We start from the raw sequence: 20,356 nt of genomic DNA, 5'->3' as shown, positions 1-20,356 counted from the left end.
TGAGTGCATTCTGTACCACTAAATTGTAAGCTTGCCTCTACTAATTTGGCATTGGGAATAGGGGATTTCAGCCACTGCTGGGGGCAGACATGTAGCACCAACAGGAAAAAATACCACATAGTAAGCAAATAATTATTTGGTGGTGTGAAGTGGATCTTAAGGGAGGAACCGGTTGCAACCCCCATTGCACTGTATATATATATAGTCTTTGTGCATGTATGTATGTATGTATACATGTTTGTATGTATATTATATACACACATATACATACATCCCTGGAAAGGAAAAGGGGTAGGGTCATCTTTGGTGGGGTAATGCCTGCCATATGAAGGATATGTATTAAAAATACTTTTCAGCCTTTTCTGAATTACTGAACAGGGGCTTTGCTGGCCAACAGGATGAGCAAGGCTGCATTCCAATGCAATTTTACTTGGGAGTAGGCACTATTTAATGGGGAGGAAATGCAATTCAGCCATTTATTCAGAGAGGCTTGCTTCTGTATTTTGCATGAGTTCAGGGGAAGGAGCATTTAGTGGATTCAGACCCCTTTATTCCATCCTCCATGACAGCAGGCAGACACTCTCATTGCATTCACCACTTAAGGCACATATCACCCTGAGACACAGGAGCAATTGAGATGAAGGTTGCTTCTCCTTGCTGACTCAACAAGAAAGTGAGCTAGTCTCTGGCTAAGGGGCAGAGCTGCACATGTTGATCAAGTGAACACATGCAGTTTTCCAAACTGCCTAGAGCCTGCAAATGCAGCAAACAGGCAGGCTAAAAATCTTGATTTTCCCAGGACAGCTGTGGTGCCCCCCATTAGCTAAGAACAATGGAAGGCCGAGGAGGCTGATTTTTCACAAAATGATTGGGCAGAAAACTGCCTTCACATTTTGCCTTGTATCTCTGGATCCTCAAGGATTAGAGATCTGCTTTTTTTTTAAAAAGCAAGCAAGCTGGGAATGCAGGCCACCTAATGGGCCGAGTACCGGGTAGAATGGCTAAAATCCAGGTAAAACCCAGTAACTGGGCAGTATGGCAAGCCTAGTTCAAGTCCAACAACATCTGGAGGGCTATAGGTCTCCCAGCCCTGAACTACAACATGAGGATAGGTCTCTGTTGTCCTGAGGCCTCAGCTAGACCCAACAGACCACAAGCCTTTACACAAATCTCCAGCCAAACTTACAGACAGCTAGACCCTATTCTACCCCATGCTGTGAATGGTTAGCATTGAAATTGAACTGAATGCTAGAGGAACCTGAACTGTAACAGGATCCGTGCTGAAGGAATACACTTTACCCTGGATACAATCCCACAGTTGCCAGTTCAAAATATTTCCATTAGCCACACGCAGAGGGGGAATGAGTTTATCTGCTGATCAGTTGCAAAATCTTAGAAGTTAATTAAAAAAACATGCACTAGCGGCTCCCACTAGGTTTTACAGGGAAAAGGAGTGGGGTTTAAGTAGCATTGTGTGCCCTGGTTTTCAGAAGAGAGAGGTAGAGATGCACTGGAACTGGCAGAACAGTGAGTGTGTTTCTACCCTGAGACTCTGGCTTTAATTAAACAGTAAGCTACAATTTATTAAAGGAAATACATGTTTGAGAAGAAAGATCCCTAGTTCTGGCTACTAAGGTGGAGATCCAACAAGGCATGCTTGTTACTGCATCTCTAGAGAAGAGAGATCCAAAATGGTCTCCTATCCAAGGAAATAGGAAGTGAGGTCAGCAACCCTAAAAGTATCAGTTTAACACTGGAAGGTAGGTCAACACAGGTTAGAAAGGAAAGGGCAGTCCAGGTTTCCTATGCAGACGCATCAACCTTCAGTGAAAGCCAAGTTACACCCCAACACTTCCAACATGAATGCGTAATTAAAGGCAACAATAGTGTTAGAGCAGACATTTTGTGAAAGCTCTCCATTAACTCTTCATATTCCTTAACAGCAAATGTAAACAGATCAGCATATTTTACAGGGACAATAACCATTTTGTCAGAGGGCAAATCCTAGTAACTGCAATTATAATGGGGTTCACTTGACCTCTGTTATGCCTTCGGTGGGGCTAATGAGTGTTAGGACTCAACTTCAAGCAGTTATATTACTCCATGTTTTTCAAACCACCTGCATTTTTTGTTCCCTCTCATTTTGCCAACCTTCTGGTGTGTGTTTTCCTTCTGCAGGTATTTTCATTGCCTGCCTTCCTGTTCCTTTTCTTCGCCTACTAAAAGTTTGCAAGTGTGGAGCTAGCTACTTGTGCAGTAGGAAAAAAGCTTAGACCAAATCCCCTGCGCTCGGTCCTACTCTACCTGCATCTGTGAAATCAGAGTGGAACAAAGTGACATTTCCCATTTCCTTTGATTTCTAGGTTACTGTAAGGGACAATATTAAGGACCCAAGGTTTGATACAAGTTTGATAAAGCATTATCAAACCGACTATAATGGAATGGACATGCTCCCCTAAATATTCTGTTAGGAGGATTCAAGGTAGGAGATGCTCTGAGGATAGATATCGAGAAATAATATTTGCCAGCTCCATAAGCTCACAAGTTCTACACAACTGATAGGAGAGGGCTGTCCCCCACTGCAGATATTTTTGGGCAGGCATCAACTCCCATCAACCCTGACCACGTAACCATATTGGCAGGGGCTGATGAGAGCTGAGTCCAAAAATAGTTGGAGCGCCACAAATTTCCCCAACCCTGTACTACACTAAACATTTTCTTCTTTGCACACTCATACATATATGGATCTCCTTGGCAGATTCAGATTAGAAAAAAATTGGATTTGTGGAACACAATGGCAAATAAAGAATACCATTTTCAGATCTAGGATATATCTGCAAGTATTTGTCTGGCCCTGAAGAAAGGTAAAAATACAAACTGAGGTCTTCCAACTCAATCTGGAATGCAAAACCAAACAGAAAAGTGAAATCTTAAAACTGTTTTCCTTTTATGCTGTCACATTATAAGTACCTACATTTTCTCTTTATAATGAGGAAATTTAACACCTGTCCATTAAAAAAATATTTTACAACAGCAGGTATGGGTGGCAGGCTGTATCTCTTCCCGTTCTGAAGAACTTGGAGAAGTGCAGTTGATATACTGCAGTATATTATGAGTTGAAAAAATAAAACATTTTATAACATGTATTTTCTTGCCACTCTAGTATTGAATATACTCACTGAGGGCCTTTAAAACTTGCCAAGAGTCTTGTTCCCTCTCCAATGAAGTCTGAAATAACTGCCTTTTTTGGTTAAGAATAAGCATTCAGTTTAAATACATAAAACTAGTTTTTATTAATAGATTAAAAGTAATATAATTGTTTTGAATACAGAGTAATAATGTTTTGTTTTAATACAAAGTAAGAATTTATTGTAAAGCAGTGAGATTTCACAATATAGCATTAAAACATACAAATAAAATAGTAATCAAGGTAACCATTTCTTCCACAGAAGTCTGAAAAATATTTATTTCCCTGAAAACTACTTAACCAGCTGTGAATGCTAATCAGTGTGGGTTGCACATCAGGGTTGGGCCCAGAGGAGTGGTGGAACCCAAAAGTGTTTAGTGCTGAGTGTGTGCTCTGTGGCAATCATGGAGAAACTGAAATGGTAGCATGAAAGAATTAAATTTTCATTTTGGACTATATAATTTTTAATATGATGTATTCATTATATTAAACAAAAGTACTGGGGGCTCAGAAATGGGAGGCCTTACACTGAGATGTCAGGATGAAATTTTGAACACACATTCAGGGTGCAATTCTGTGTTGCAAGTTCAAATAGACACTTGACACCCAAAATCAGTTTCAAAAGGGGAGAGGGTATATAACTTCAGTGTCTTCCTAGAACATCGAGACATGGAAATGAAAGCAGGCAAGGACGGGGCTGAATTACAAGTACAGCCCTGTACTTGGAATTTTTCAAAGGGGACGGAAAAAAACATAAGCAAAGCGCTATGCAGCATCTCTCTTGGAGACCGAGGGATCACCATGAAAAATGGGATGTTTACAATTTATTTATTGTTTGAATTTTCAACAGATCCTTGACTTCACATCAGTTTTCAAAGGAGGGAGGGTAAAAATACAAAATATACTGTAAAGTATTAAGTGCCTTGTAGATAAAAATATTAAAAAGATATTTGACATTTTACAATTCTATATTTAATGTTCAGACTCAAGCTCAAGCTCTATACCCTTGTCAAGAAGGTCCACTTTACTTTTTACAATAGCTTAAAATAAGCATCACCAAACACTGCAAAGGATAAAGAAAGCACAAGATGGGTCCGTGGCAAACTCTTTCAGGGAACTGGTACAAAAAGCTTAATTGTCTGCAGATTTAAATTACTACGATGTTTTAGGTGAAATAGCAGTTCACACAAACTATAAGAATATAATGACAGCTATTTAGTTTAGCCAAATTGAGGGTCACTAATCATTATGAATAAATTTAGCGTTCAAAAATGACACAAATATAATCAACACTGGTGCTAGGAAAAGTTCTTTCAGGTTTCTACTTCACAGTTCTGTTTCCCTCAATCACTCACAGGTTTCCCAAGTTCCTTAGAGCTTTCTTCCAAAAGCAGTGCTAGACCAAGCACTGTGGTGTGCGGATCAAGAAATTTCACAAGTGGTATATCAACCTTTTGTTCCTGATAAATGTGATTATGTAGAGTCATAGCCAGCATAGAATCTATGCCAACAGACAAAAGGGGTGTATTCACGGCAATGTCACTTGGGTCTGTACCACTAAGCTGGCTCACCAGTGATATGATGTAGTCTTCAGATTTTAGTGGAGTCGAATCGTGGGACACAGATTGTTCTAAAACCTCAATATGACTGCCAAGTACTTCTGTCATAATAGTATGCATGCGACTTCTGATAGCTGGAATTTGAGCATAGTAATGAGTGAGCAAAGACTTGTTCAGCTTTATCACAGCTTGCTGAGGGTTGTTCAGAATTAAGCTTGTTTTAAGGAACTCATAAATATCATTCACTTGCAGTGTAGATATACCCTTTGTTTCCAAAAGATGTTGAAGTTGAAGTTGATTTTGCAGTAGTCCAAGATTCAAGGCACCCCAGCTGATAGATTGTCCTGGCAATCCGCAGTTCCTCCTGTAATGGCAGAAGAGGTCCAGGAAGGAATTGGCAGCAGCATAGTTTGCTTGCAATGCATTTCCAAGAAAGGAAGCAACAGATGAATAACACACAAAATAGTCTCTGTCCATAGTTTTTCATAATTATTATGAAACAACTTTGAATTTTTATTTGTCATAATGATACCTAAATATTTCACCTTTTCTTCTATTTTAAAATCTATCTTCTCCATTAACTCTTTTTGATCTCTTAAAGATAAATTTTTCACCAACATCTTCGTTTTTTTATTATTGATCTTAAATCCTGCTAATGGTCCAAATTCTTCTAGTTTATCCATCAATACTTTGATTCCTTCCAAGGGATTTTCTAATACAATTATCAAGTCATCAGCAAATGCTCTCAATTTATATTCCTCTTTTTTTATCTTTATTCCCGAAATCCTTTTGTCTTGCCTTATGTCTCTAAGCAGCACTTCTAAAACCAGAATAAATAGAAGGGGTGACAATGGACATCCCTGTCTTGTACCCTTTTGTATTTCACATGAGTCCGTTAAATCCCCATTGACAATTATCTGTGCCTTCTGTGATGTATAAATCGATCTGATCCATTTTATAAAATTAACTCCAAAGTCCATTTGCTCTAGAACCTTAAACATAAATTTCCAATTCAAATTATCAAATGCTTTCTCAGCATCCAAGAAAATCAAAGCAGCTTGTATGTCATTTCGTTGTTCTAGATATTCCAACACATTCAAAACATTCCTGACGTTATCACGTAATTGTCTTTTAGGTAAAAACTCCGCTTGATCTTCCTGAATAAATTGTTGCAATATTATTTTCATTCTTTCAGCCAAAATCATTGTAAAAATTTTATAGTCATTATTCAATAAAGATATTGGCCGATAATTTTTTGTTTTGGTTAAATCCTGCTCCTCTTTAGGTATTAATGTTATATTGGCATTTTTCCAACTATCCGGTATCTTCCCCTCTTGTAAAATAGAATTCATTGTATACTGTAAAGGTAGTAAAAGTTCCTCCTCCAAGCATTTGTAATACATTGCTGATAGTCCATCCGGTCCTGGCGCCTTTCCTAATTTAATTTTACTTATAGCCTCAGATATTTCTCTTGACGTAATAGGACCATTAATAGCTTGTCTCTGAAGATCTGTAATTTTAGGCAAATTCTGTTTGGATATATACTCTTCTATTTTTTCTGAGGGAATTTCCTGACACTTGTACAAAGTTGAATAATATTGATGGAAAACCCTTTGGATTTTTAAATTGTCTGTCAACATCTCATCTCCTTCTAGTATCTTTAAAATAAGATTTTTTTGTCGTTCTTTTCTTAATTTATATGCTAGCAATTTCCCCGGTTTATTTGCAAATTCAAAAGTCCTTTGTTTAGCAAAATTTAATTTCCTTTCAATTTCTCTAACTGTCAACATTGACACTTGTTTCTGTAACATTTTAATTTGATTTACAGTAGAAGCTTTACTTGGATTCTCTTTCAATTCTTCCTCTTTTTGTTTATTTCTTCCAAGATCAATTGCATTTTCTGTTGTTTCTTTTTTTTTAATTCATAATTACATTTAATAAAATATCCCCTCATAAATGCTTTACTTGTATCCCAAACAATATTTTCATCTGTTCCTTTATGTAAATTGTGTTCAAAAAACTCTTTTAATTTCTTCTTACATTCCTGCACTATTTTATCATTCTGTAATAAAGATTCATTTAGTCTCCATCTAAATCCAAGATTTTTTTTTTTAAAGTCAGTATCACTGGATTATGATCCGAAAAGGTTTTTGGTAACACATCCATCTTGGAAATATCTTTCACTAAATTTTTAGACATCCAAATCATATCAATCCTCGAAAATGTTTTATGTCTTTCTGAAAAGTAAGTAAATTCCTTTGCATTGTCATTTATATATCTCCAAGCATCCACCAATTCTAAATTTTCCATCAATTCGAAACAGATCTTCGGCAATTTGCCCTGTGTCTCTTTAATATTTTTCTCAGAAAGTCTATCCATTTTTGGTGAAATTACCCCATTCCAATCACCCATGATCATATGCAAACTCTGATAATTTTTCCATAAGTCCAGTATAAAACCTTGTTTTATCTTCATTAGGAGCATAAATGCCCACTATCAAAATTTTTGTACCCTGAATGGTGATTTCAACTCCCACAAATCTACCACTATCATCCAATAATATCAATTTAGGAGACAATTGTGAATTAATATAAAGAACCACACCATTTTTTTTGAATCCTGCCGAAATAAATTCTTCACCCAAATTTTTACAAATTAAATATTTAGAATCTTTCTTCTTAATATGAGTTTCTTGTAAACAAATTATATCCAATTTTAATTTTTTCAAATAATGAAATACTTTCTCTTCTGCGACGAATTAGCTCCATTTATATTCCAAGTTAGATATTTGTAATCCATTTTCAAGCATGTATTTTAGAAAAGTCTATGCCTGTTGCTCCCTTTGATCCATCATCATCCTTTTCTTCCTCTACCTGTTTCTGTTGACTTTGTTTCCCAGGAATTATGTCCATATCTCTGAGTTTATCTTCTTCCATGTCTTTTGAAGCTTTTCTCAAGAAATCCCTTGCTTTTTGAACAGTATTTAATCGATACTTCTGTTGTCTAAATGTAAAAATCACTCCCTCTGGAACATCCCATCTAAATTGAATTTTACATTGTTTAAGTTTTTCTGTGAAGAAGGCGTAATCTTTTCTCTTACGTAGAAGCCTAACAGGAATTTCCTTCATCACCTGTATTTCTTTACCATCAATTTTGAAGACATTGTTAAAATGATGTTGCAAAACCATATCTCTGGTCCTCTTTTTTAAAAAATAAACAAGCACATCTCTTGGGATTTTTTTTATTGTTGCATATCTGGAATTAATTCTATAAACTTTGTCTATTTCAAATTCCATCCCATCTTCATTCCTGTCGAAGGATTTTGCCAAAACATTAACAATTTTCTCTCTGATATCTTCACCTGTTTCCTCAGGAATTGCACGGAATCTCAAGCAATGTTCTTTATCTCTAAGTTCCATAACAGCAATATAGTCCAATTTTTTTTCCAATTCCATATTTGTAATATCTATTCTATTCTCTAAGGTTTGCACCTTATCTTTAACATTTTTTACATCCTGTGTTAATTGCCCAATGTTATTTTTAATCTCACCCACTTCTGTTTTAATATGATCTTGTAAATCTTTAAAATCCTTTTTCATATTGCAAAATTCATCTTTAAGTTGTTGTCTGTCCTGTTTCATCTCTTGTTTCAACTCTTGTTTAAAATCACTAAATCCCTCCATAATTTTCTGGAACATGTCCATCCCTTCCTGTGTATCAATTGAAACTCTTCGCTCCAAAACTTTGGCTGCTTTCCTAGATGTCATTCTTGGAAAAAAAAAACCTTTTCTATTATTAGCCAATGTAGAGGCAAACAGTTTCTTTTCTCCCAGCAACAAAAAAGTTAATATTCCAGGCCTGTTTAACCAACACAGTTCTTGTCTCCAGCACATTCAGGAATGTAAAACAAATCCAGTTCTCAGCATCCAGCAGTTAGTAAGATACACGAACACAAGATTTGTTCAAAAAAAAAATTTAATCCAAAATAAAAAAAAATAAAAAAAATATTCTCAGATATATTTCCTTCAAATAATCAAATCATCTTATCTAATAAGTTGCCTCTTATCCATTTAATCTTTGTAGTTCCAGCTTTAAGCCAGCTTTTTGTCATAAAAAATAAAGCAGGTTCTTTGAATTGCTCCCTTCTTCCTTAGCTTTGTATAATACGAAAAAAAGTGTGACTCACCCAAGTTTCTGAGTTGCCGATTCATAAACAAGTCTCTTTTACGATAGTAATTTAAGTTAGTTGATAAGATTTAGACAGAAGGAGGCTAGCTCGTTAAAAACGTTTTTAAAAGAGAAAGAAAAAAACGTCTCGCTTACTTTCAGCACAGCCTGTTGGAAATCCAGACTCTGTCTTCCGCTGCTAGAAATGCCTTCTTATCTCAGGGGGATTCCTGATCAAATCTAGCAATCTACAGCTCGACGGAGTTCCGTGGATAATCTCTTCGGTTCCCCTTTTATCTTGGAGAACATTTACGCCAGTCAAAAATTCCTCTTGACTGGCTTTTAACTGAAATAAGCTTCCTCTGAGATAGAGCTCACTCAGAGACGACCACCAGCCAGCACTCCTTCCGGGAAGATTAAGAAAGATTTGTTAAAATGGGATAAATTACAGTTGTCATTAATGGGTAGAATATCTGTAATAAAAATGAATGTATTGCCGAGAATGATGTTTCTATTTCAAACAATACCTGTCATATCCTCTGATCTACCTTTCAAACAATGGCAAAAAGATATTTCTAAATTTGTTTGGCAGGGGGAAAAACCAAGAGTTAAATTTAAATTATTACAAGATGCCAAAGAAAGAGGAGGGCTGGGATTACCAAATTTGAGACTTTATTTTGCTGCTTGTTGCTTAGTCTGGATAAAGGAATGGATTCTATTGAGGAATAAAAGATTATTGGATTTGGAGGGTCACAACCTGAAGTGGGGATGGCATGGATATCTATGGTATGATAAAGTAAAAGTTAAAGTGGATTTTAATAATCATTTTAGAAGACGTCCTTTGTTGAATATATGGAATAAATACAAAACAAGGTTTTTTTTCGAAAATACCACTATGTGTTTCAAGTAAAGAAGCATTTTATAGAAGAGAAATGGCTGGAAAAGAGAAATGGTTAACTTACCAAGAACTATTAGAAAATGTGCATGGTGAATATATAATGAAAGAGAGAGAACAACTAATAAATGAAGGATATAGTTCACAATGGTTTGCCTATTTACAATTGTTAGAAATATTTAAAATGGACAAGAAAATGTATGGGTTTGAAATAAATAAATCTGATTTTGAAATAGGTTTGTGTACAAATGATGAATGTATAATTGCAAAAATGTATAAATTTTTATTAAAAATGGACATGGAAGAAGAACAAGTAAAAGAGTGTATGGTTAAGTGGGCAAAACATTTTGGTTATAATATACAAATGGATCAATGGGAAAATATGTGGAAAAAAGGTTTGAAATTTACATTATGCTATAATCTTAAAGAAAATTTTTATAAAATGATGTATCGTTGGTATATGACTCCAGAAAAGTTTTCAAAAATGTATAGTAATGTTTCTAATGTATGTTGGAAATGTAAACACCAAGAAGGATCTTTTTATCATATGTGGTGGTTGTGTAAACAGGCAAAATTATTTTGGGCACAGATAGGTAGGATGAGGCAAAAAATTTTAAAGATAAATATTCAGTCAAAACCAGAATTTTTTTTATTGGGTTTTATGGATAAACAAAAGGAAAAGAAATATGGAAGAATAATATTATATATGATCATGGCAGCAAGATTACTATATGCACAAAAGTGGAAAATGGAATCGATACCAACAATGGAAGAATGGCTATTGAAATTAATGGACTTAGTTGAGATGGACAAATTGACATGTCTTATTAGAGAAAAAACGACAGATACATTTCTTAAGGAATGGAAGCCTCTTTTGGACTTTTTGTTGAAAGAAAAAAATGAAATGATGATAATGGGATTTGACGATTAATTAAGATAGACTTTGGAAAAAAGTGAATTCCGTATGTTTTAGGAGACAGGTTTGATATATATTATATACTTATAGCTGATCTGTAACAAATCGGAAGTCAAGTTATTCTTTTTTATTTTATTTTTTTTGTTGTATTGTTTTTGTTGTATTTGTATTTGTTTTATAAAAATTTGAATAATAAAAAAATTATTATAAAAAAAAAATAACACACAAAATAGTCAAGATCCTGTCCTTTAGTAGCAAGGTGCAGACTGATGGCTCCAGCAACCTTGGGTCTTAAAACTTCTTCAAAGGTAGAGAGGGTCAAGGCTTCAATGGACAAATCATGTAAAACCACAGCACTGTGGAAAATACCTTTCATTGGGCATTTTGGAAAGATTTTGCTGATTGAACCGATAGCTCTCTCGACATCGGGCCTAAAAATTATATTGCACTGCAGACTGACAATCTTGCTCCATTCATTCTGATTTTGCAAATTACTTATTTATTTCTGCTTTTCTGTGCTGGGGTTTCTTCGTGAAAGGATCACAATACATCCTCCTCCATTTTGAGCAATAAATTTAACAGTTTCATAGCCAAGCCCAGTGAGTCCCCCTGCTACTATGTAGACAGCATTCTGCTTAAACATTTTCCCCTTTGCTTCATGCACTGGTATGTCAGAAATACAGCGGTTGCGGACATCACCTTTAAGCACAGTACATGGGACTGATTTACAGGTAAATTTGGATAACATTGAAGTGTCTGCACTCTCACTATTCTCTGCCTGCTGAAAAACTGAAGTTAAGTTCTTAAATTGCTTGAGTTGCATCGATTTCATCCAGCTGAAGAAAGGCTTATGGGAATGTTTCAGATGTGATTTTTGAAAAATGGTGGCAAGACTGAGAACATGAATTTGAAAGTTTTCATGACCAGTTCCAATGAAAGATTGCAGATGGTCAGAACAGTGGTTGCTACATATTAGCACTACATCCTGAAGATGTGAAAGACGAGCTAAAACATCTTTGGGTAATCTTTCCAGAAGAGGCAGAAAAACAAGGGCATTACATTCAGCTACTGTTTGCTCCAGGCTGCTGTTAAACATTGTACATAAGGTTTTCCAGCCTGCTTCCTGAGCTGCCAAACTAAGCACTTTGCACAAGACAGACTCTGGTTCAGTAGAAATAATGCCTAAAGATCCATTCCGCTTCATCTTTGGTAACATCTGATGCAGAATTTCCCATGCTATCCTGAAGAATGAGACAGAGGCTATCATTTCAAAACATGGAAATTTCTGAGTTCTGAAACACACTGCTTCTGGAATCCTGATTCTTGAAGATGCAGGCACTGGGTAGCATGAAACAATATGATCACCCACTTTGACATTTTTTACATCACCGCCTGTTGCAATTACCGTCCCACTGCAGTCCAGAGCCAAGAGCTTGTATTTATCAATGGTCTGTGAATTCCAGTATAATGTGTTTCCAAAGTTACAGCTGGAAACACTAACAGGATAATAATCTTCAGAATGGATACTTATTTTTTCAATTTGCACTTCAACACTGTGATCATCAAGAGGAATACCAACGTGGTCAGCTGGCTCAGCAAATAGGTTTCTTACTTCATTAGGCTCAGAAGTGTAAAGAGTTAATAGCTCAGAGTTGTGAAGAGACTGGGAAGGATGATTATAGGGCACATCATTAGTTTGGGTGTGTCTGATTTCAGAAGTGTAAATTCTTCCCTGATTAATCCAGACTTCAGGATATTTCTCTGCTTCATATTCTACTATAACATCTGCTAGGGCTGAGACATCCATTGTGTTTGTTGAGCTGATATCAATTAACTGAAATGTGATTTCAGAACCTTCAACAATGCAGGTCCGTACCATTCCATACAAAGCAAAGCCTGGGTTATTGTGGTTCATGTTTCTGCCTGTTGTCCTGTAAGTAATTATCTTGATGGAACAATGGCTTTCCTTCTTTCTCAATGCAACAACAAGGTGCCGGAAAGCTTCACAGCACTTAGACAAACTTGCAACGACACTGTCAGGATTTCCTTCATTTAATCTTTGAATTCCCCACTTAAACGAAACATCATTATAGTCCTGAACCTCTAGCTTTACTTTGTCCTGAGCAGCTGATTCTGGGCTTCCAAACGCTAGTAGTTTCTCCCAATCTTCATATATCAAAAAACTGGAATCTTTATGTAAATATTTTTTAAGCTGTTGAGAAATTCCAATTTTGTCAGCAAACACTGCAACTCTAGGTGCATCTCCTGAAGTCTGGATCATCTGGGAAAGAGTTACCTCCTTCCACTGATTTTGAAACAGGAAATTATAGTCACTCTTGGAAGTTCTCATCATAAGAGTGATCACAACACGTTTCATTTCGGCCAAAACAGACCCTTGTTTATCTGTGAAGCATCCACAACACTCTAAGTACTTCTCAGTAGATTTGCTTATTTTCAAATATATCATCATTTCCTCTTCCAAAGGTCGGATAATTACAAGGCTGTTTATGCTGGAAGGAAACCCTATACAATTATCAGTGTTCTTTGTGGTCATCATACCTGTCATTTGCAGAAAACAGTCTAAGAGCACCGGATGAATAAAATGCTTGTGCATTTCTTCCTTGATTTCCTTGTTCACCTTAATGGTTATGGCTTCCTTCAGTTCTTCACAATACATCACTTAGCTGCTGGAATATTGAACCATACTGGAATCCAAACTAAACCAATGTTTTATATACTTCATCTTTGCTGACAAAAGATTTACACCGGTGAAAAACATCTTTATATGAAATGCTGTTTTCTTCAAGTGAAGTTTCCAGGTTCCGTGTGATTCGTCCTGATGCATGAACTGCACCTGATGAGGAGATTTTGAAATCTCTCACTTCATTTTGCAATTCGACTTTTACCTTCAAATCATGAGAACTTTCACTTAAAACACAAGGCGATTCAAACTTCATGCTCATCTGACACAAACTTAAGGACTCTTTTGGTCCTGACCTAGTCATCACAGCTGACAAAGCAAGTTCAACAAAAAAGGCACCAGGTACTAAAGCAACACCATTATGTTTGTGCTCATACAAATATGGTGTAACTGGCTGAGATATGGAACATGTGAATTCTGAACTGTCATTGCCAAGATTGTGAATTAACCCATGGCTTGTGTTTGCTGCTGTTTAAGTTGACTGTTGGAGCATGTTTATAAATGACATGAGCTTCCTGTGATCAAACTGATACCTGGGGTAGGTTGCTGGTGCACCCTGATACCCCTCATAGAGGTGCTCCCAATCTGGATTGAATCCCAATTCGAAAAGCCCTTTAACAAGTGTGAGCAAAGTTTCATACTCTTTGTTGATGTGCAAGGAAGGAAAAACTTTAGTTTGTGTCCCTAACGTTTCTATTATACATCTTTGCAATGCTCTCTGGGAACCAATTTCTACAAACACAGCATTTGCCCTGCCTTTTGCTAAAGCCATTATGGCCTCGGCAAAACAAACAGGATCTCGAGCCTGCCTGGCCCAGTACCTGCCTGTAACAAAATCACCATCTGAAACAGCCTTCCCTGTTGCTGTAGAGATTAGGTCAATTTCTGGCTTCCCTTTATTTAATTCCGACAGACTTTCTGCCATCACTGTTAGTACTGGATCCATCATGTGACTGTGATATGCAGCTGGCACATTTAAAGCATGAAGAAATATATTTATTTTGCTGAAGTGTTCACCTAGATCTTTCTGAATGGCATTGATAGAAGCTTCATCTCCTGATAACGTACAAGATTGAGGACTGTTGAATGCCGCAATGCACACTTTCCCTGAATGTGCTCCAAGGGCTGCTGACACCTCTTGAACAGGGATGTTGCCAACCACCAGCATTGTGCCTCCAGTGACCTGAGCCTGCAGCCTGCTCCTGTGGTAGATGACTTTGACAGCATCATCCAGGGAAATCAAGCCAGCACAATGGGCGGCAGCTAGTTCACCAACTGAGGGCTCATCCAGACAACTGTAAAATGTGTAACACGCCCGCTATGTGTGTTCATTATTTTTCGGTCATCCTGATGACGTCGCGCGCAAAAGCGCTTTTTCGCGTGGTTAAATCTGCTTTCGCACAACCGCGGAAAATGCAATAAACGTTTTAAAAGAGTGAATCATCCGCGGTTCCTTCGGCCGCTCGGACGTAATACCGCGGATTTAAGAGATGACGCTGTTGCATGGCCGGTCCTGGGGCGGTTCCCCAGTCCCCCTCCTCTTTTCCAGCCAATCCCATCCTTTGCACGTTTGCGCTTGTGTGGAAACGTCTCCTGGAAAAGCCCGGGAAAACGTGGCCAATCAGTGCTGTTGGATATACTGCGCAGGTGCGGAAATGCAGGTTTGCGCAGAAGCAGGAAGTCATTGTATGGTTTTGTAGTGGAAAAAGAAGTGTTTGCCCGCCATCGCACATTTGTGCACTTTCGAAGGCACCGCTCTGGCCATCGATCATCCTGATGCTGCCTGCTTTGTGGATGGTGTTGTGTTGTGCAGCTCTCAGGTAAGACGAGTTCCTCGGCTATTGCGTGCCCCTCCTTCACACTGAACCGCCACCACCCTTTCCTGGGTCAATGGCTGGCCCGCCCACTGCATCCCTCCATTGTTGGTGGCTGCTGTTCATTGCTGTTGATTTGCCCCTGTACCCTTGTAAAGTTAGCTCACTGCACAGTAAATAGCTGCAAACCCATCCCGCTTAGAGGTAGCCATGCAGTCTCGCCAGCAGCTTTTCCCCTCTCCGCTCATCCGCTGTGAAGCAGGTGTGCGTGACTCTTTTAGGCGGGAGGTTCGAATGCCCTGCCGTGGCTTCCTTGTGCTGCCTGCCGCCCGCTCATCAGCTGTGCAGCACGTTTACAGGCAGCACTTGCCGGCTTATTCTGGGCGGGAGGATTGAAAGCGATGGAGAATGTGGGGGGGACCCAACTCTGCATTTCCCCCGTGGCTCTGTGCGGCGGCCAAGGGAAGGCCTACCCGTTGGATGTTCCCCTTTGATCCTGCCCTAGAATTCCAAAGTTTGGGGGGGGAACGTGCTAGGGGCAGCGATTGGTGCTGGTGGTCTCCAGGTTTCATAACCGGAGGGCGATGCAGCAGTTTTTAACACCGCTGTACACGTGGACGAACCCCTTGCAAGTGCTTTCGTGGTCACTTTCCATGTTAACCACAGACAGTGCTCATTTACTGCCCGTGCTGTTTGTAACGCTGCCGCAGACGTGGGCCATGCACTTGCAAGTATTTTCATGGTCAATTTTCTGCCCATGCTTTGTGCCTCTCCCATGGTTAATGCACCTTTGCCATCTGCTGTGGCAAGCCATTGTGAGCGGTGGTAGTTTGGAAGCAGACTCTTCTAAACAGCTAATACGGCCGCTTAGATACGGTTGGCATGAGGAGGAGGTTGCTCCATGGAATACACACACAAACTGCTGCCCTTGCAAGTAATGGCAGATAGACGTGCTAGGGGCGTGTTTAACAACTACTCCAATGCTGTACAGGTTGTGTATATGTTACTCCTGTACATATATATGTATAGGGGTCTACATCCATTTATCGATTGGTAGATACATAGACACACAGATAGGTAGATGGTCTGGTAGAGAGAGGGAGAGAGGACACAGACATATTTATGTGTTTATTTTTCAGCCTTGAACATTTCCTGCATACTTCTGCGCTTGGCCTACGCAGCACTTCCTGCAGGGCCAGCAGTGTCACCCCAGAAGCCCCTGCACAGGCAAATGAACAGAAGAGAAAGGATGGAACCGCCAGGAGTACGCTCCCATCAGGTTGAGGCCCATGAATGTGCCAGTGGGGCCAGAGGTCCCAGCTGGCGTGCCTGCGAGGTCATGGACTTGCTGGACATTTGGGGCGAATCGAAGGTGCAAGGACTGTTGAGGAGCAGCCCCCGCAACATCGATACCTTTGAAGGCGTTGCGCAACAGGTGGTGAGCAGAGGCCACTGCCGAACGGCCACGGAGTGCAGAAACAAGACCAAGGTGATGAGAGCGGAGTACAGAAGGGTAGTAGCGCACAACTCAAAATCCGGCAACAGCAGGACCACATGCCCATACTTTGAGCAACTGCACAACATTCTGCGAGGGGCTGCCAGCGTGACTCCGCTACGAGTGGCAAGAAGTCTGCATGTGCGCAACAGCAATGACGCTCCCCAGACTCCATCCTCTAGCAAGACCTGCACGGAAACAACACCTTTGCCACCAGCAGTCCACGTGGGATCATTGAGGCAAAGTGAATCGACCACCATAAACAGAAGTGACCTCAAGGAATGTGGACTGTTGGGTGAGTCATCAGCAGCTTCTCCTGAGGCAAACACTCAGACTGGTGACAGCAAGGATGAGTGGAGGCAACGATGTATTGAAAACCACAAATGCTGTACATTGAGGTTGCTCGGTGGATGCTCTTACTTTCATACTGAAGACTTTTCCTCGTGGGTTTCTTGTCTGTATTCAAGGCTTGCTGGCCGACTTGTCTATGTCTTTCCCCTTACAGTGGCCGATACAGCTGCTGCTGAAGACCCAGAAGAGGTGCATGAAGCTGAAGGCCTATGTGGACAACAACAAGGCAAGCTTCCTTGTATCCCCTATTTGGGAATTTATTTTGTTCCCCGGGCCAATAGCCGCACCGAATGAGCCGTTCCATGTCATAGGAACTGCAAACAGCATTAGTGCTGCAGCTTGTCTATCCGTCCCTGTTTCTCTGGTTCAATATTTACGGTGTTTTTTCTGGTCTAGGTTTGGAAGCCGTAGCCAAAATAGAAGATGTGGATGTGCAAGACCTTCGTTCACAGTGTGGTATGTAGCATTGTTGCAGGTGTTCCATGTGTGTGTGCATGTCAGCCCTGCCCGGCATGGACCACCATTCACCCTCCCAGTTTACTCTGTGTAGTTGGAATGCTGTACTTAGTTATTCATTCTTTCACTCATTTAAGACAACACTGCTAACTTTTGGCGCTGCTCCATTCACAGACCCAGCTGTACACAACCCCACTGCGACCATGTCCCCCGCTGTTCGTCTGGCGGAGATTCGGAGGAGGAGGCCAAAAGGAAGCCGAACGGAGGCCCTCCTTCTTGCGATACTGGATGAAGCGAAAGAGGACAGTCGTAGGAGGGACAGAGCGGCAGCAAGGGAACATGCGGAGTTCATGGCGATTCTGAGGGAGAACAATGCAAGGGCAGAGCAGAGCAGGCTTGACAGAAACTGGTACATGGATAGAATGGACGGAATTGTTTCTACAGTAAGTGGCATAGCTTCCAGCCTGGAAACATTGACATGAACATTCCAGGAACACAGCACTGGAAGCGTCAACAATGTCAGTAACAGTACGCTGACAACAGTGGGCCAAGTTCCAAGCGTGCCATTGGGTTGGCTTGCGAGGGCACCCGCAAGCGTTAAAGCAAATGCTTGTGCCAAGGGCAGAAAGCCTGGAAAGGCAACAGGGAAGGAAAACCGGCATGACAGAATCAGTTCCAAACTGCCACATTGTAGCCCTTCCGCCAGCTCACTCCATGCAACAGGTCCCTGCCCCCCCTTGCAATCTTTTCCAGAGACTTGCACGGCATCCAGTTCGGGCTCCGATGATGACACCATCATCGACGCACCACAATCGACATCATTGTGTGGTCCCATGTTCCCCCCAAGTCGAGTTGGTGACTCTGCAAACCCAAATTGCACCGACCCCTGTTCCTCCCTATGGCGGCCTGCATCACTGCAGCCTCTGACGTCCACTCCTGTACTTGCTCGCAGAGCTAGACGTGTTCGGAAGCCCCAGCCATATAGCCCTTAGTCTTTGTGATTTGTGGCTATATGTGGTGACACTGGCCAATAACAGTACAGCACAACATACACCGGAAGTCTGAGGTATCTCTTCCGTGGTGTCATTTCCTGAAGCAAGGGCACTAATGGCAGTTTGCAACTGTCGGTCAGTGGGCCACCCTGCCCTTCTTCCCATGGGGATGTCATGCACTATGGACGCAAGCAACATTTCCAGGGCAAAGATACATGCCATGACTTGGGTACTATCGTCACGCTGATCCACCCGCACATTGTTCCTGCAGTCCGAACGTTTGAAAGTAATGCTCCTTTGGCTGCTGGTCTTGTTTCCCGCCACAGCTGTTTAAATGTTTACAAAGTTCTGTTGTCATGTTATAATGTAGTTGGTACAGCGCAACAAGGCACTTTTTTGTACGTTGGTTCTTGTATGGATGCCTTCATATGGTTTCCCGCTCTGAACAATGTGGGGCATACCTACAATCTCCTTCCAACGCAGAAGAAGTGAAGGAGGGTTTCAGTTAGAGTGCACTTTCATAATAAACTTTGTTCTAACAAAGAAGAACTTGTGCTCTTCTCGTTGAATGCATAGCATTCCAACACCCAAACGAGAGGGGAAGGAGAGGGGGAATGTTGGCAACTGGCCCTCTGCACTAACACAAACGTTTGACCACGCAATGGTGGCCGAGGGAGGGGTGCTCGGCCATGACACAACAGTTAGGCAATGGAATGGTGCCTGATACAGGGGTCACAAATGATTTGAAACTAGGCCTCGGCAATAAGGCAGCACTTCTGCTCAGAGCTTGGAAAAGTTACTTTTTTACACTGCAACTCCCAGCAGCCCCAGCCAGCATAGCCACTTGATTGGGGCGATGGGAGCCGTAGTTCAAAAAAGCAACTGGTCCAAGCTCTGGTTATGCTATTGAGCGGGTACCGAGGGAGGGGTCCCAAATGAGTTTTAAACGTTACTCAGCAATAATGCAACATTTTGGCAATGAAATGGGGTCCCAGGAAGTAGAGGGGTCCCAAATGACTTGAAACTAGCCACTGGATCGGGCCGGTGGGACCTGTAGTTCAAAAGAGTAACTGTTCCGAGCTCTGGTTATGCCATTGAGTGGGTGCCGAGGGAGGGATCCCAAATGAGTTGTGAACGTTACTATGCAATAACACAACAGTTAGGCTATGGAATGGGGAGTGAGGGGGGGCCCACAGACTTGTTGTAACTGTTTATCAGCAGTAGGACAGCTGTTAGACAATGGAGTTGGGACTGAGGGAGGGTTCCAGAAATGGCCCATGTGGGTGGTGTCAACCCTTGTCATAGGTTGTCCCGCTGAAGAAAACATCTCTTGACACATGCAACGGGAACAAAATGTTTTCTTAACTATTCATCAACAGGAAACGCAACGTTTCAATATGAACAGGGGAAACGGGTGGAGGGTTTCAAAACTTGGAGACCCTTTTTTTAAAAAATGCCTTCTCGTGGGTGTTCCGGAGGCCCCCTGGCCAATGCAGTGGAGGGAGATCTTCCTGCCTCCACAATGCGCAACCGATGGTGCAGGCCTGGGATCCACTGTGTCTCCATTTTGCGGATGGTTTCCTGTGTGCCCTTCTTGTGGTCTTCAAACTGCTGGGCTGTGAATGCAAAGGAGAATTTGGCAGGTTGTGTTGTGGTCAGGTGCACCTCGCGTTTCGCTGACCTTAAAAGGCCAGGCCCGGGTTTCCCAGGGTAACACACACTGCGAATGCAATGAGAACGCCATGCTTTTGTCAAAGTACATATATGTGATCTACCCAAAACTTACCCAGGGCACCTAGTTTGCTCTCCACTAACTCCATCCT

The 20,356-nt window shown here is 40.6% G+C and overlaps 1 protein-coding gene across 1 annotated transcript in view; it reads right to left on the bottom strand.

Moving 5' to 3' along the window:
- Positions 1–4,530: 4,530 nt before the first annotated feature.
- LOC133364825 (uncharacterized) overlaps positions 4,531–20,356 on the bottom strand; it is a 38,144-nt gene continuing 22,318 nt past the window's right edge. Inside the window, 3 exon segments of the mRNA XM_061585688.1 lie at positions 4,531–5,215; positions 10,949–13,399; positions 13,401–14,705. Coding sequence (XP_061441672.1) covers positions 4,531–5,215; positions 10,949–13,399; positions 13,401–14,705 — 4,441 coding nt within the window.

Source organism: Rhineura floridana, chromosome 10, assembly GCF_030035675.1.
Source record: "Rhineura floridana isolate rRhiFlo1 chromosome 10, rRhiFlo1.hap2, whole genome shotgun sequence".
Lineage (NCBI taxonomy): Eukaryota > Metazoa > Chordata > Lepidosauria > Squamata > Rhineuridae > Rhineura > Rhineura floridana.
This window is presented reverse-complemented; position numbering and strand designations above follow the sequence as displayed.